At 48.3% G+C, this 13,228-nt stretch overlaps 3 protein-coding genes across 8 annotated transcripts; 1 reads left to right on the top strand and 2 right to left on the bottom strand.

Annotated features, from left to right (window-relative positions):
* Positions 1–390: 390 nt before the first annotated feature.
* LOC119356565 (APO protein 4, mitochondrial-like) lies at positions 391–3,223 on the top strand. 4 transcript variants are annotated; one of them, XR_005171979.1, is made up of 5 exons: positions 391–745; positions 941–1,213; positions 1,829–2,634; positions 2,707–2,776; positions 2,851–3,223. XR_005171979.1 is itself a non-coding variant. In XM_037623538.1 (3 exons), exons 2-3 carry the CDS (start codon positions 957–959, stop codon positions 2,568–2,570), a joined length of 999 nt encoding a protein of 332 aa, XP_037479435.1. In that variant the 5' UTR covers positions 391–745; positions 941–956; the 3' UTR covers positions 2,571–3,223. The 4 variants fall into 4 exon arrangements, 1 of the variants encoding a protein (XP_037479435.1); XR_005171978.1 differs by having other exon boundaries at positions 2,707–3,223; XR_005171977.1 differs by having other exon boundaries at positions 1,829–2,776.
* Positions 3,224–4,423: 1,200 nt separating this feature from the next.
* Positions 4,424–9,099, bottom strand: LOC119356564. 3 transcript variants are annotated; one of them, XM_037623536.1, is made up of 6 exons: positions 7,152–7,447; positions 6,089–6,276; positions 5,338–5,473; positions 5,155–5,236; positions 4,876–4,992; positions 4,424–4,759 (listed from the first exon to the last, which is right to left on the bottom strand). In XM_037623536.1, the coding sequence occupies exons 3-6, from the start codon at positions 5,454–5,456 to the stop codon at positions 4,709–4,711; spliced, it is 369 nt and encodes a 122-aa protein (XP_037479433.1). In that variant the 5' UTR covers positions 5,457–5,473; positions 6,089–6,276; positions 7,152–7,447; the 3' UTR covers positions 4,424–4,708. The 3 variants fall into 3 exon arrangements, with proteins under 3 accessions (XP_037479433.1, XP_037479434.1, XP_037479432.1); XM_037623537.1 differs by lacking the exons at positions 6,089–6,276; positions 7,152–7,447 and adding an exon at positions 8,787–9,099; XM_037623535.1 differs by lacking the exon at positions 6,089–6,276 and having other exon boundaries at positions 7,152–7,446.
* A 1,470-nt stretch (positions 9,100–10,569) lies between these two features.
* On the bottom strand, positions 10,570–12,402 carry LOC119356563 (cis-zeatin O-glucosyltransferase 2-like). Its single transcript, XM_037623533.1, has one exon. The coding sequence runs from the start codon at positions 12,150–12,152 to the stop codon at positions 10,752–10,754; it is 1,401 nt and encodes a 466-aa protein (XP_037479430.1). The 5' UTR covers positions 12,153–12,402; the 3' UTR covers positions 10,570–10,751.
* Between the last annotated feature and the right edge of the window lie 826 nt (positions 12,403–13,228).

The raw sequence follows: 13,228 nt of genomic DNA, 5'->3' as shown, positions 1-13,228 counted from the left end.
GCTCTATTTAGACGCCCTAGGGGGCCGAACAGCTGGAGATGCCCTAAGGCTTTCACCTTGCCATGGTAAGCAATCGGCAGGTCAATGATACGAGCCGAGATCTCGAACGTGAAAAGCTCTATGGTCGTCGGCTTGGTGTACCCATCATATGGCGCAATGATCACTGGATTTTCGTAAAGTGTGGTTTAAGATCTAATTTCTCGTTGAGGATGAGTTGGGCTTACTCTGAATTTCCCACACAAAAAAAGTTCGCTGGGCTTAGATGTCACCGAAACGTCCTTACCGTTATTGGGCTGGGCCCAGGTTAACTCCACTGCCGATCCCTAATTCGTTCGGCTGAGCCCAAAGCCTGGCAGCCGGAGGCGAATCGATCGATCGGGCACACCGTCGCATTTCTTCCGTCCTTCCCCGCCCGCCCGGCCGCGCCGCCGTCCGTGCCGGCCGTAGCGTCTCGTCTCGCTCACAGGCTGCGCGCCGCCGCCTCCCTCAAAGCTCGCTCCACCTCTCGCCGCCCAGCGCCGGCGCCTTCCTCGGCTGCTCGACGGCGCCCGGCGCTTCCCCGGACCCGAGGCGAGCGGCGGGGCCTGTCAGATCGACGGGTGCGGCGCCGCCACCGAGGGGAAGGAGACCCTGTGCGTCTCCGCTCTATTGCGGGCGGCTCCCCATCCTATCCCCTGCGGCCGCTCCCCTCCATTGGCTGCCACGCTGCCACCGAGCTCAAGGAGACCGGCGGACTGCGGGCAGGGTAATCATCCGTCATCCCCTTCCCTCGTTCCCCTTCTTATCTTCTGGAGAAGCATCGACGCAACACTCAGGTGGAGAAAGCAACAAAATTTAGAGGAAATATACATGTCCCGTTGTTGTTCGTCACATCTCCTGCTAACAATATACCATGAATGCTTGTTTCCTGTCCTTATGAAAAACAATTGTGAATCTGTAGGGCTCTGTGCGCTGCAATGGCGTTTATGGGGCGGATGGCGGGCAGTCGCATTTTCTCAGAGCTGTGCGGCTCGATCGTGAATCTGAGGATGTACTCCTCAAGGGTGGACTGGAAGCAGCTGCGGCCCATGATTCTAAAGAGGATCAAGAACCGTACAAAGGATTATCCTATCAAGCGAATGATCCCGGTAGCCCAGGAGGTGGTCAGGGCCAGAGAAATTCTCACGGAAGGCGTCTCAATACTTCTCAGAGCTGTCCCTGTACATTCATGCAAGTAAGGGCAAGAAGTATGAGATTATTAAGTTTTTTGTCTTATCATAGGAGGATACAATACAATAAACTTGGTCTTCTCGTTTGTTGCTGAAAGTTCCTTGTTTTGCATCATTATCCAGTTTAGGTATTGCAAGAAGTCTGAAGAAATGGCAAAACAATTCAACAAAAATAAGTACTAGAAGATTGGTGTTCATAGGCTAGTGTTATTGTTTCCGTATACATTCATGCAAGTAAGCAAGAAATATGAAATTATAATTGTTTTCCACTTGATCATAGGAGGATACAAGTATACAATACAATAATAAACTTCGTCTTCTTGTTTGTTGCTGAAAGATCCTTATTTTGGCAGATCATCAGCAAAGGTATTGCTAAGAAGTCTGAATAAATGGACAGATAATTAAACAGACATACGTAGAAGATTAGTGTTCCTAAACTAGTATTGTTGTTGCCAAGTTTGCCTTTTAGTCTGAGTGAATTCCAGTTACTCAAGCAGTCCTCTTTGATTTTCACATTTGTTCTCATTTGTTGATCAGAGTGGACCTTTTTGCATTATTCATTCAGATGTTTTATGTGCTGTCATTTAAATTAGTGATTTATGTTTTGACTCATCCTGTAGGTTTTGTCCTGCAATTCATGTTGGAGCAATGGCACATCAGATGAAAACATGTCATGGTTTCAAACGTATGATCAAGGATCGACCTCACCAATGGGGCCCGGGCGGCTTGAATAACATCCTTGTCCCTGTTGAGGCCTTCCATCAGGAAAACATGTTTCAGGATGAGATAAGGCATGACCAGAGGTTCGACTTCACTCGTGTCCCGGCTGTACTCGAGCTATGTCATCAGGCAGGTGCAGAGCTACCTGAAGGACTCCTATACAGACGTGATGAGCTATGTACGGCAGCTGAAGCTAACAACCAAAATCCTGCCCCTTTGCTATCTTCTGAACTTAGATTGGTAGGTCAAAGAACACTGGAAGCATGGGAAAGGCTCAGATTAGGTGTGACAAAACTCCTATTGGTCTACCCATCCAAAGTGTGCGAGAATTGCTCTGAAGTGCATGTTGGGATATCAGGGCATAAGGCCAGGATGTGTGGAGTATTTAAGTTTGAGGGCTGGCGGGGAAAACACAAGTGGAAGAAGGCTGGAGTGGATGACCTGGTTCCTCAAAAGATTGTGTGGCATCAACGGCCTCATGACCCACCAATTCTGGTGGACAGTGGGCGAGATTATTATGGTCATGCTCCTGCTGTTGTGGAGCTTTGTGTGCAAGTAGGTGCAAGAGCATCACCAAAATATAATTGCATGATGAAGGAGCATGGCTTAGCACCACCTGTTCAAAGAGACCAGGCCACATAAGAAGTTCATTGCTTAGCTAGGTCTGTGCATGATGACGATGTTATACGGTAGCTGTACATATCAGGTAACAAGAGACCACAAGAGGCCCTTTTGGATGTGGAGCGAATCTAGGGTTACTAAAATTGTACTTTTGCAGAATTCATGTGAATCAAATGAGGCAGGTAGCAATCCATTTTGAAGGTTATCTGTGTTAGTGAGGACAGTAGGTGAGAAGGAAAACACAGTTCATGTTTACCAATTAGCTGAATTTCCTCTGATGATATGAAGCAATTTCTTTCAGTGGGAGACTTAACTGCACTGTAAATTATCCAGAAGGCCAGAATGGAATATTTTGGGGCCCTTAGTTTGTGCCGGCTCATTGAAAATCGAGGGATGGTAGCTCTGCCTTGCTACTGTAACATCAAGTGTTGTCATTATTTTTTTGCGGGAGTTCTTTTTCCAAGGGGATTACTGGACAGTTTGTTCACATTACCTAGATGTCATACCATTACTCTTTTCTGATAGCCCTATGGGCAATTTTGTTATAAGCAAGCTATGTAGAGGGAGCTCACTTGCTGCAAGTTGGTACTGTGTGTGAACATCACAAATAACTTTTGTACTGCTTTCATAAGCACCCCTTTTTGAAGTGTGATCTGTACACACAACATAACTCAGCCCCCTTTTTGTTACTGATTATTCCAGCCACATTGGCTGATAAGCTGGGTATAAATGAATTTCATGTACATTAAAGCTGAGTGTGTATATGCTTTCCACATGGTTTTTTTTGTTATTGTAATATATCTGTATCTGCTGACAAGTACTCCCTCTGTATCAAAATTTAAGACGTTTTTGAGTCTCAATCTAAACCAAAAACCGTCTTACATTTTGATAAAGGGAGTGCTTTGTACTGAGTGGACTTTGTTAGGGCATCTTCACTAATTTGTACTGTATGTAACAAGTATGTAAACATGTTTTTCATTTGTCGTCTGTCATTCTGGAAGCATGTTTCTGCAATGTATGTTTTATCATCTGTTTGGATCAGAGAAGTGCAATTTATCTGTTGCCAGTATCAAATAAGAAGTTTTTCAGGTTGGGTCTATGTACTCCCTCCATTTCTAAATATAAGCCCTTTTAGATATTTCAAATATGAACTACATACGGCTGTATATAGACGTATTTTAGAGTGTAGATTCACTCATTATATTGGAATCTCTAAAAAGGCTTATATTTAGGAACGGAGGGAGTAGTCAGCGGTTTGATACTATAACCCAGAAAGAGCAGAGTGGCAATGAGGCATATGTTCTAGACATACTTTAAGCCAAAGACCAGATATGATATTTTTTAGATGGTGTTTCTGGGTTATTTTTGTTCTGAGGAGGTTTTGAAAGGGGTGATACGACCAAGCTGTTTGATAGATGTTTTTTGCTGTGAAGTCTTTTTTAACCTTATCTTTTTACCGTTGACTTTTTGTGTCTAATGTGTTGCTTTCATTGTGCTAAGTAAATTGCAAGATATATGCGTTCCTTGTGACACGGCGTCTGCCTCGCCTTATAGGCAAAAGTTTGGCAAAATAACACTTCTGTGCTATGCCTTTTGTTAAGAAGAAATCACACTCTTTTTTACAGATATATCTAGCCTTCGTTGGAAAACAAAGCAAAAACCGCAGGCTCCTCCGTCAGAGTTCGGACTACTCGCGGAACATAGAACAATCATCAACCCTGCCTATGGGTTCCTCCTTACAAGACAAAGGTTGCCGCGCAACACCCACTTGCAATAACAGTCCTTGTTGATTTTATAACTAGCGCAGTTCACACTGCTGTTTGACCCAACCTGAAAAGGTCCAAGAGAACACAAACTAATTCTGCTATGAACACTGACACACAAAAGAGTTGCATTCAGCAATAGCAAAAAGGAGGGATAAGAGATTGCCAGTACTTGCTTCAACTAGGTGCAACCATAATTATTCATGGGGAAATTTGGCACAGTTTTGACTACTAGTAAGTTGATATTGCAACAGCTCAGCATCTACGATTTTGACTCTGCCATCCATCGTCACAGGCCAGAACAATTCAAGATTTCAGCGAGCCATCTCTTTCTTACAAATAACTGAAGGACTGCAATGAAGCCTCAAGAGAATCTAACAGAACACATCCCTGCAGTTAACCACTTCCATCGAGCTGGCCATGGGATAGAAGGTGTGACATGTATTGCTGAAAACACACGGTAAACAATTGATGTAAGACTTGCAAAGCACACAGGGAGAAAACCCCAGAACAAGGAGCAGAACTGTTTTCAAATTTGTATCTGCGAGTATTAAGAAACTTACAGCATGGTAAGCATATGGTGGTTTGCCTTGCCGGTCAAAATGCTTTGCCATGATGGAGAATTCTATTGGACCCCAGTCGTCTATTTCGAAACAATTACCCAACGCAGCCTTGTAAAGCTGCAAACAGACAAAAGAAATCAGGTACTGTTTCCCTTAAGCAAGTCGACTCGATTAAATTAGTAAACAAAACAACAACTTTGTTACATTTGCTGCTTACTGCTCAGATTTAACAAAAAATCTGACATGATTAACCACAAATGCTCTTTTCGGTTTTCATACCTTTGCAGTATCAGTCAGCAGGTCGGTACCAGAAGGGTAGGCGGCATAATACTGATCAGCCCTCGAAATGCCAGCCCTTGTCCTGCAATAAGTTGGGCAGGAGAGAAGAATGTTGGCAGGTAAGAATAAGAAGTGGCAAGACACTGCATGTCTGTAAAGAAGGGCAATTCAGCAGGGACATACGTATTGCTTGTGTAAGCATAGGTAACGAGGGTAGTGAATGAATAGAATCCAGCATAAGACGCCAGCCGCCTAAACTTCTGAATCTTTAAGACATCCTTGCATAGATACAAAATATCCATCTCACAGCAGCTTGACCCTGGTGTTAGAAAAATGACAATCAGTTGGGGACAAACACAGTTCTAAGCAGTCAGCACAATGCAGCCATCAGCAAGCAAAATTCACTATCTGAGAGTGCTTCTGCATACTACAAATTAGTTGCTGATTGCTGATGCCTCTTACATACTCCCTCCGTTCCAAAATAGATGACTATTTTGTACTAACTTTAGTACAAAGTTAATACAAAGTTGGGTCATCTATTATGGAACGGAGGGAGTAGTTAACATAACCAGCTGCCATGGAAGCTAACTACAGAAGGCAAAAACATATTGTGTCCACATAGGCTTGGCATATTAAACGAGTAAGCACAATGCAAGTTAAGATTTTTAAGCATCCACGAGGGAAAACAATAAAATTCAAAAATGAGGGAAAACAATACCTGGCGACCATGAAATTTAACAAAGGGGAATGCCTAACAGGCTAAGGTTGACTGTCATTTCACAGGGAGACATCACTCGCTATATAATCAGATCCAGCAAACAATCAGGGAAAAGTATAACAAAGTCGGGACCCAGAGCCACGCGGGCGACAACCAATCAGATCTCCGCCGTTTCCAGCGCAGATTAGGGGAGTTTTCCGGCGGGAGGGGGCACACCTTGTAATTGCGGACGAGCAGAGTGGCAGGGATGAAGACGCCGAAGAGGAGGGAAGCACTTGCTACTTTCACCCTGGAATCCTGCGGCACTGCGGTGTTGCCTGCCGCCGGAGACCAGCACCTGGCGCGAGCTGCCGCGAGGTCAGGAGGTCCGAGACTCCGAGGTCGCCGCCTTGCGCACCTGGCGGCTGGCCCTGTGAAGGTTAGGGCTCGCAATATTGCAGACACCTATCCTCTTGGACGCTCATAACTGGCGAACGTTTGCCAGCAAGGATGACACATGCGAACATTTTAGGTGGCATTTTTAGTTTTGAGGGAGTGGCAGTTTCTTCAGAATGCCATGTCAGTTTCTTCCGAATGCCATGTCAGTTTCTTCAGGGAAGGCATTTTTCGTTTAAAAACTACCGTCGTTTGTTTTTTCTTCACGCCTAAAATTGTCGCCAAAACATGTTTGCTTGCCATCCTTCTCCCAGTGAATGTCAGCTGGGTAATATTACCGGTCTTATATTAGTTTACAGAGGGGGTACTATCTAGATGACATGTGACTGTTTCTTTTCGCAATTGACTTGAAACCTATGGGCTATGGCCGATCGTAAACATTAAGAGGAAGGGTGGTTACAATGCAAAGGGCACACAATTGTGGAGGCGGTCATGAACAAATCCAGTGGCGACACCAATCAAGTCTATATGTCAAATTTACAGCGGAGATATAGGGTTGGAGTCAGTGGCAGAGCAAGCATTTGACATCAGGGTGGTCCGCCTAAATTTTCTTTTACCACATCTAGTATATCGTTTCCCTATCTTCATAGCATGCTTGCAATTTTTACCCTAAAAACTTATGCATGTGAATTTTTTTTTGCAATATCACCTGTCCTCTTCATTCTTTAATAATTATGCAATAAGAGTTTACTTTCTATCAATCACAATGACACAATTGAACAGAAATGATGCGTCAAATTGACCGGTTCATTTTCATGTATTTTACTGGACAGTGCACAACACAACAAATAGCCAGCGATGAAGCAAACCCTAAATCAAAAATTGGGGAATTGGGAAATGGTACCTCAAATCAGGCCGAGCCTAGTGCCACAGTGCAGACTGGGCGGTGGGCGATTGCCGCCGGCTTGCAGGGGTGCCAGGCGGCTGGGGCAGGGCACTTGGGTAGCAGGGTCGCCGCCGGGGGCAGTGGCAGAGCTGGCGCCGAGGGCGCGACCGAGAGGCAGGTGCGGAGGAGCCTCCTAGGCGGTTGGGCGGCCGGCGACCGAGGAGGACGGCGACGCAGGGAGAGGCGGGGATGGGGCGACCGGCGGCTGGGCGTCGGGCCGGGGAGGACGGCTGTGCGTGGTGTCTGGGTCTGGCGTGGGTTGTTTTGGGTCAAACCGCAGAGTGTTGTTGGGCCAATTTCTTTCCTTCTATGGGCCATCTCTCTATAGATATATGATAAGTAAATAGGCCGGAACGAAAACCCAGGGTGGGCCGCAGTCCACCCTGGCTCCCTATAGCTCCGCGGAGTTGGATATAACGTAGGAGAGAGACTCATGCAGTTGCTCAAGAAAAAAAGGAGAGAGACTCATGCTCGTGACTAGAGGAATGGTAGTGACTGCCATTGTATCAATACAAGGTGGCATGACTGCGGCTCTAGCCCGCGAGAGAGGGGCGATTGAGCAAAGTAAAAAGGTGGATCACTAGAAGAAGATGGTATGAAAGATTGATTTGAGGGGCCTCTCATTCTCCTCTTTCTCTCCACTCGACCCCTTTCCCTTGAGCGTCTCCTCCTTCGACAACTTTGTTGTCCGAAGTGGGATGAGAGGGGAGCTCGGTTGGTCGTGAATATGGTAGATATAGGGATGTAAAGGCCTTGGGGTTTCCTTTTTTGTTAGAGTGCACGTCACTGGAGTGGGCGAGCCGCCTAGTGGTCAGTCTCCTACTGTTGCTTCCATCCATGGCGGAGGTCGGTCGCTTGTGGTGTCATGGTGGATTGGGCTCTTGGCAAAACAATGACCTCGGGAGGCACTTGGATCTACCCGACATGTCCTCTCAGTTTCCTTTGCTATCGAGGTGGTAGATGGAGGATCGAGATGAGCAGTGGCGAATCTTGGAAGAAAATCGAGGGCGAGCTCAAAATTAACAGTGTGAAAAAAAAGCCACTGGCTCACAATTATTTTGTCCAAAGAAGGTTAAAATTTGCCAGAATACTACTGGGAACATGTATTATTTACTAGAATTGTTTCAGAATTTTCGAAAATGTTAAATTTTGAACCAAAATTTGCTTCTGTTCAGCAAAATAGCCAATGTCTCAAAATCTTGTAGCCCATATTAGCTCAAAATTTTCCATAATACTACTAGGCACACATAGTATTTACTATAATTTTTTGGAATTATTTGAAAAATATCAAACGTTAGACATTTCTATCAAAATGACATCATTTCTACAATTGTGCAAAGTTCTCTTTCTCTTCATTTCTACAAACAAGAATGGCAATTAATACTGGATTAATCTTAAATAAACAGCTAGCTATATTGGTTCTCTTCTCTAGTACTTGAACAATTGAATCAACAAACAACCGTTAACAGCTAGCTACCATTATTCCGTTATACCATGAATTAGTAGCCAAATAGCAAAGCATATAAACAGGCAGACTACTAGCTAGTAGCTACAGAATACATACTATATAACTAGTTAACTACAGAATAGAACCTTCAGGAATCTGGAGCAGCGGCAGACCCAGCAACCGGCTACCCCCTCGCCCCTAATCCCCGGCCGCGCTGGGTTGGGGACGGGTCAGATGGAGATGCAGTCTGCCGCCGTTTGGGGGAGGGGACGAGCACCAGATTAGGGGAGAGCTGGGCGTCGCTTTGGGGAGGTCGGCCGTCGTTGGTGGCGGCGTGAAGGAGAGATCTGGCGGGCCGGTGGCGCCGCGAAGAAGAGATCCGGCGGCCGGCGGCAGCTAGGGTGTCTGGTCTCGAGTGGGTTCAGTGTCTGCGCACAAGGGAACGGAACGACTGCACGAGACGATGGAGCGAGCTGCTCGTGCGCAAGTTCTCTCTGGGCTGGAAAGGGGTATGGACTGGCTGGGCTGGGCTTTCAGGTTTCAAACTAGTACTTAAAAAATATTTTGCATCGATGGAGGGCAGGCTCAAGCCTGTTTAAGCCTGCCTAGGAGATTTGCCACTGGAGATGAGGATGAATTTGTTGGATATGGCGTTCCAATGGGTGTTCATGCTTGCTACGATGATATTGATCTTCTCAACCACACGCGCTCGCATGTGTCGTCGTCGTTGGCTCCCACCACATTCTAAGCACGACATTTGTCGACAGTCCCTACTCCCTCTTGAGAATGAGTCTGGCTCCTACCACCATCAGGGCCATGAAGGCAGGAACAACCACAAGTAGATCGAAGATGTAGCACACATAGACCAGCACCGACATCGCAGATCATGTCGCAGCCGCACCGGTGTTGGACGCATCGAATCTGGACGGGTCAGGCCCAAAATCCTCGACGTCTTCAACTACCATTGACGCCGGCACATGCCTCTCGCCGACCCTCCAAAGACGCCCCATCACGTCGCCTCCTGCTACATGCACTGCCAACACACATGAACTACCCACGCCTCGCGCCCAGTCGCCCACTAGTGCCCCTCCATCGTGAGAAGATATCCGCCGACACCGTTGGCAGCACGTCCTTTGCCCGATGGCGTCGTTCGACGACAGCGAGGAAGAGAAAGGGGAGATCAAGTGTTGTGGTGGCTTGATCTGGTCGCCTCCCGAGCCGCCCAAATGCGAGAAACATGGGAGCCGATAGGAACAACCGTTTTCGTGCTATGGCATTGATGGACATCGATGGCAGAATGAGTGTCTTGTGCTCATGTGATGCCATAAGAGCATCTCCAAGGGCAAATGTTAAATTCCAACTCTCATATGTCCACAGACATGTTTGACAATGATGGGTTGAGCCTAAAAAAGGGCAAGTGTCAAATTTTATCCCTCATATGTCTGTGGACTTGTCAGTGTATGGCAATGATTTGTGCCTCATTTTAAATTGTTCAGCCACATGCATATGATTGGGTAGAGAGGAAGGGCGTGGGAGAAAAAAAATAGAGATAAAGTGATACATGATGGGCCAGAGCTGACACAATGGACATATACAAACAACCCCGTCTTTCTTTTACATACGAAGACGGGTTCCGGGAAGTCCGAACTGTCTGGACATACAAGGCATGTTTTTTTGTCTGCAATGTATGCGGAGAGTGCGCCCGAAGATATGAAGGTTTGGGGAGTGTCTTTTGCTCCATTTATTTATTTATTTACAATCGAGATGCTCTAATAGCTAGTTTATGGCATTTGCATTTAGTTGTTGACCATCCAGTATTTTTGGGTAGGTCATCCCTTATACACATTTTATTTTAAAAACCGTCTTATGGTGAAAATAAAAGAAAATTTAAGTCCTCTGTGTACATAGTCCCTTACAAACTGAAATCTCTGAGCTCCAAGTCTGACACATGAATTATCAAAGGATGCATAATCTAGTGTTTTTGCAGTGAAAAATCTAGCTTTAAATACACTGGCTCCCCCGCAAAAAGTAAAATAAAATACACTGGCTGAACTGAATCGGCATCAAAGGGCTCGTCCCACATGGTACTCGGCATCACGGCATTTTGTCGATCACCTTGTGATGTAAGCAGTGAAATCATCTAGGTCCTTGCGCGACGAACCGCCGTCCTCCATGGAAGCGCGGACGGCATCCCCGATCACTCTCGCCCCTTGCCGCACGGCCATTCCTTTGTCAGAGAGCATGGCCTCCTCGATTACTTCCTGGATGGCCTTCGCCGTGATCACCTCACTGTGCTTCTCCCATGGACGCACCAGGATGCCGGCCTTGAGGTAGTTGCAGACAAGCTCCGCGTCCCACGGCTGGTCGCAGTGCATGGGCCAGGCGAGAATCGGCTGGCCGTGGCTCAGGCTCTCCATGGTCGAGTTCCAGCCGCAGTGACTCATGAACGCCGCCGTGGCGCTGTGCGCCAGGATCTCCAGCTGCGGCGCCCACCCGGTGATCACCAGCCCCGTCCCTTGGGTGTCCTTGGTGAACTCTGGCAGCATCTTCTCGTGGCGGCTCTCGCCGGCCTCCGCGAATATGTCGCCGCGGTCGGCGTCGCGCAGCACCCAGATGAACCGTTGTCTGCTGCCGCGGAGCGCTGCTGCGAGCTCCTCGATTTGCTCGTCGCGCAGAGACGACGTGGTGCCGAAGGACACGTATAGCACCGACGCCGGGGGCTGCTTGTCGAGCCAGTTCAGGCACTCGTGCCGCTGCTTGCCCTGCCCCGACGCGCTGGCGTGGAGCAGCGGGTTTAACGGCCCGACGGCGAAGAGCTTCTTGCCGTCGGCGGCCAGGTGGCCAGCGACAGCGTCGATGAAATCACCCTCGAGAGCGCGGCATGTGTTCGCCAGGATGCCGGCGCCAGGCGAGATCTCTTTCGACGGCCTGGCCCGGTTGGCGCACTCGAGGAACTCCTTGGTCGCGCAGTGCTCGACGGGGGTGAAGACCAGGCCGTTGTCACGCAGCAGCCGGTGGCTGGCGTCCATCCTTCCAAGAAGCATCGACAAGGCCAGGCAGTGCAGCCCGAACGCCTCGCCGTTGGGCAGCCGCGCCGCCTCCTCGGAGGCGAAGGCGTTGATGCGGTCGTGCACCACGACTACGCGGCGGCAGGAGCCGGAGAGCTTGTCGAGGAGGGCCGCGAGCGGAGCGCGCGCGCCGGCGATGTAGGCGTTGAACATGGGAATGAGGTGGGAGGGGAAGGGCGAGTCGGCGGCGGGGTCCGGAGGCGGGGAGACGTAGCCGGCGATGCCGAGGTCGTGGAACTGGACGGACCGGAGCGCCTCGTCGGCCCAGCCGTGCACGCGCGCGCGCGCCTGCCGGATGTGCTGCGCGGGCGCGGCGTAGTGCACGTCCAGGCCTCGCGACGCGAGCTGCAGCGACAGGTGCAGCAGCTGGTTGAGGTGGCCCTGCGCCGGGAACGGCACCGCCACGACGGCCACAGAGCCCATTGCGTGCTTCTCTGTCCCCATCGCCGTTCTGCGGTGCTGACTGATGTGCTTAGTGGCCGATGGGACTGAACGGCACTACGGCACGTTATTGTATGTAGGCGGCAGTGAACAAACCAGAGGCCAACGCAGGTCACAGCGGAAGCTTCCTGCCCATGCTTATATTACATCCAGGTTCAGAGCAAATCTCGGGTGACGCTCCAAATCTCCGGTAATTTAGTACTCCTCGGTATCAAAATACAAAATGTTCTCTTAAAACTAGTTTAATCTAAAAAAAGTCTTATATTTTGATTCAGAGGTAGCAGTTTCTCAAGACCGGAGATGATCCGCAGATTTATACACTTACCAGGTCCATCTTCCACGAAATGCTCATCGTCATGGCTCATGTCATGGCAATCGCCGGGTGGCATTTATACACAAATCATGCAAGTAGACGAGTTGGGGACTTGGCCTATCAGTTAGGGAGTAGCTAGTTGTTGCGTCACTGGTTTCCTTCAATCAATTCAAGAGGAAGGAAAACGTTTTCGTCCATACTGTCGCAGTACACCTCCACATGACTCATGTTTCTGGAGACTAAGGGAGCGTTCGGCATCCCTCCGCTTTGCAACTCCCGTTTGGAGCGGAGCGGCCTGTAGTTACCATTTAGGGAGCGGGTAGAACCACGCTCCGCTCCCGGAAGGGTTGCCGAATAGGGCCTAAATAAGAACACCTGTAGTGTTTTTTAAATTTTTTTTCTCGAATATGCACGAGTGTGCATATCATATATTAAAGAAGAAAGGCAAAGAAAGCCTCCACCACATTACACAGTTTGTTGGTACAAATTACTCCTCACTAGTCCCCCACCTCTTCACCCTACTAAAGAAGGGGGTTACATTCCCTTTCATTAGCCCGGCCGAAGCCCACAGTTGGCCCTCTTGCCTCACTCTCCTAAGTAGATACTCTAAGCAAGGGCGCGCCCCATCAAAGATAATACCACTCCTAAGCTTCCACAACTCCCACCATACTAGCACAATAATAGTACGGAGATCTTTGGTGCTCATGCCTTCCAATCCTTGCTTGTCCACAACCCATTCCGCCAACTTGTCCTGTCGAGTGGGAGT

Source organism: Triticum dicoccoides, chromosome 2A (assembly GCF_002162155.2).
Source record: "Triticum dicoccoides isolate Atlit2015 ecotype Zavitan chromosome 2A, WEW_v2.0, whole genome shotgun sequence".
NCBI classification, from domain to species: domain Eukaryota; kingdom Viridiplantae; phylum Streptophyta; class Magnoliopsida; order Poales; family Poaceae; genus Triticum; species Triticum dicoccoides.
This window is presented reverse-complemented; position numbering and strand designations above follow the sequence as displayed.

What these genes read in the sequence shown, in the direction of transcription:
- LOC119356564 (XM_037623537.1), bottom strand. Translation starts at nt 5,456, where the DNA reads ATGGATATTTTGTATCTATGCAAGGATGTCTTAAAGATTCAGAAGTTT. An exon ending in TGCTGACTGATACTGCAAAG is followed by an intron (nt 4,993 to 5,154) that starts GTATGAAAACCG and finishes GTCTGTTTGCAG; the next exon opens with CTTTACAAGGCTGCGTTGGG. An exon ending in CACCATATGCTTACCATGCT is followed by an intron (nt 4,760 to 4,875) that starts GTAAGTTTCTTA and finishes GTGTGTTTTCAG; the next exon opens with CAATACATGTCACACCTTCT.
- LOC119356565 (XM_037623538.1), top strand. Translation starts at nt 957, where the DNA reads ATGGCGTTTATGGGGCGGATGGCGGGCAGTCGCATTTTCTCAGAGCTG. An exon ending in GTCCCTGTACATTCATGCAA is followed by an intron (nt 1,214 to 1,828) that starts GTAAGGGCAAGA and finishes CTCATCCTGTAG; the next exon opens with GTTTTGTCCTGCAATTCATG.
- LOC119356563 (XM_037623533.1), bottom strand. Translation starts at nt 12,152, where the DNA reads ATGGGGACAGAGAAGCACGCAATGGGCTCTGTGGCCGTCGTGGCGGTG.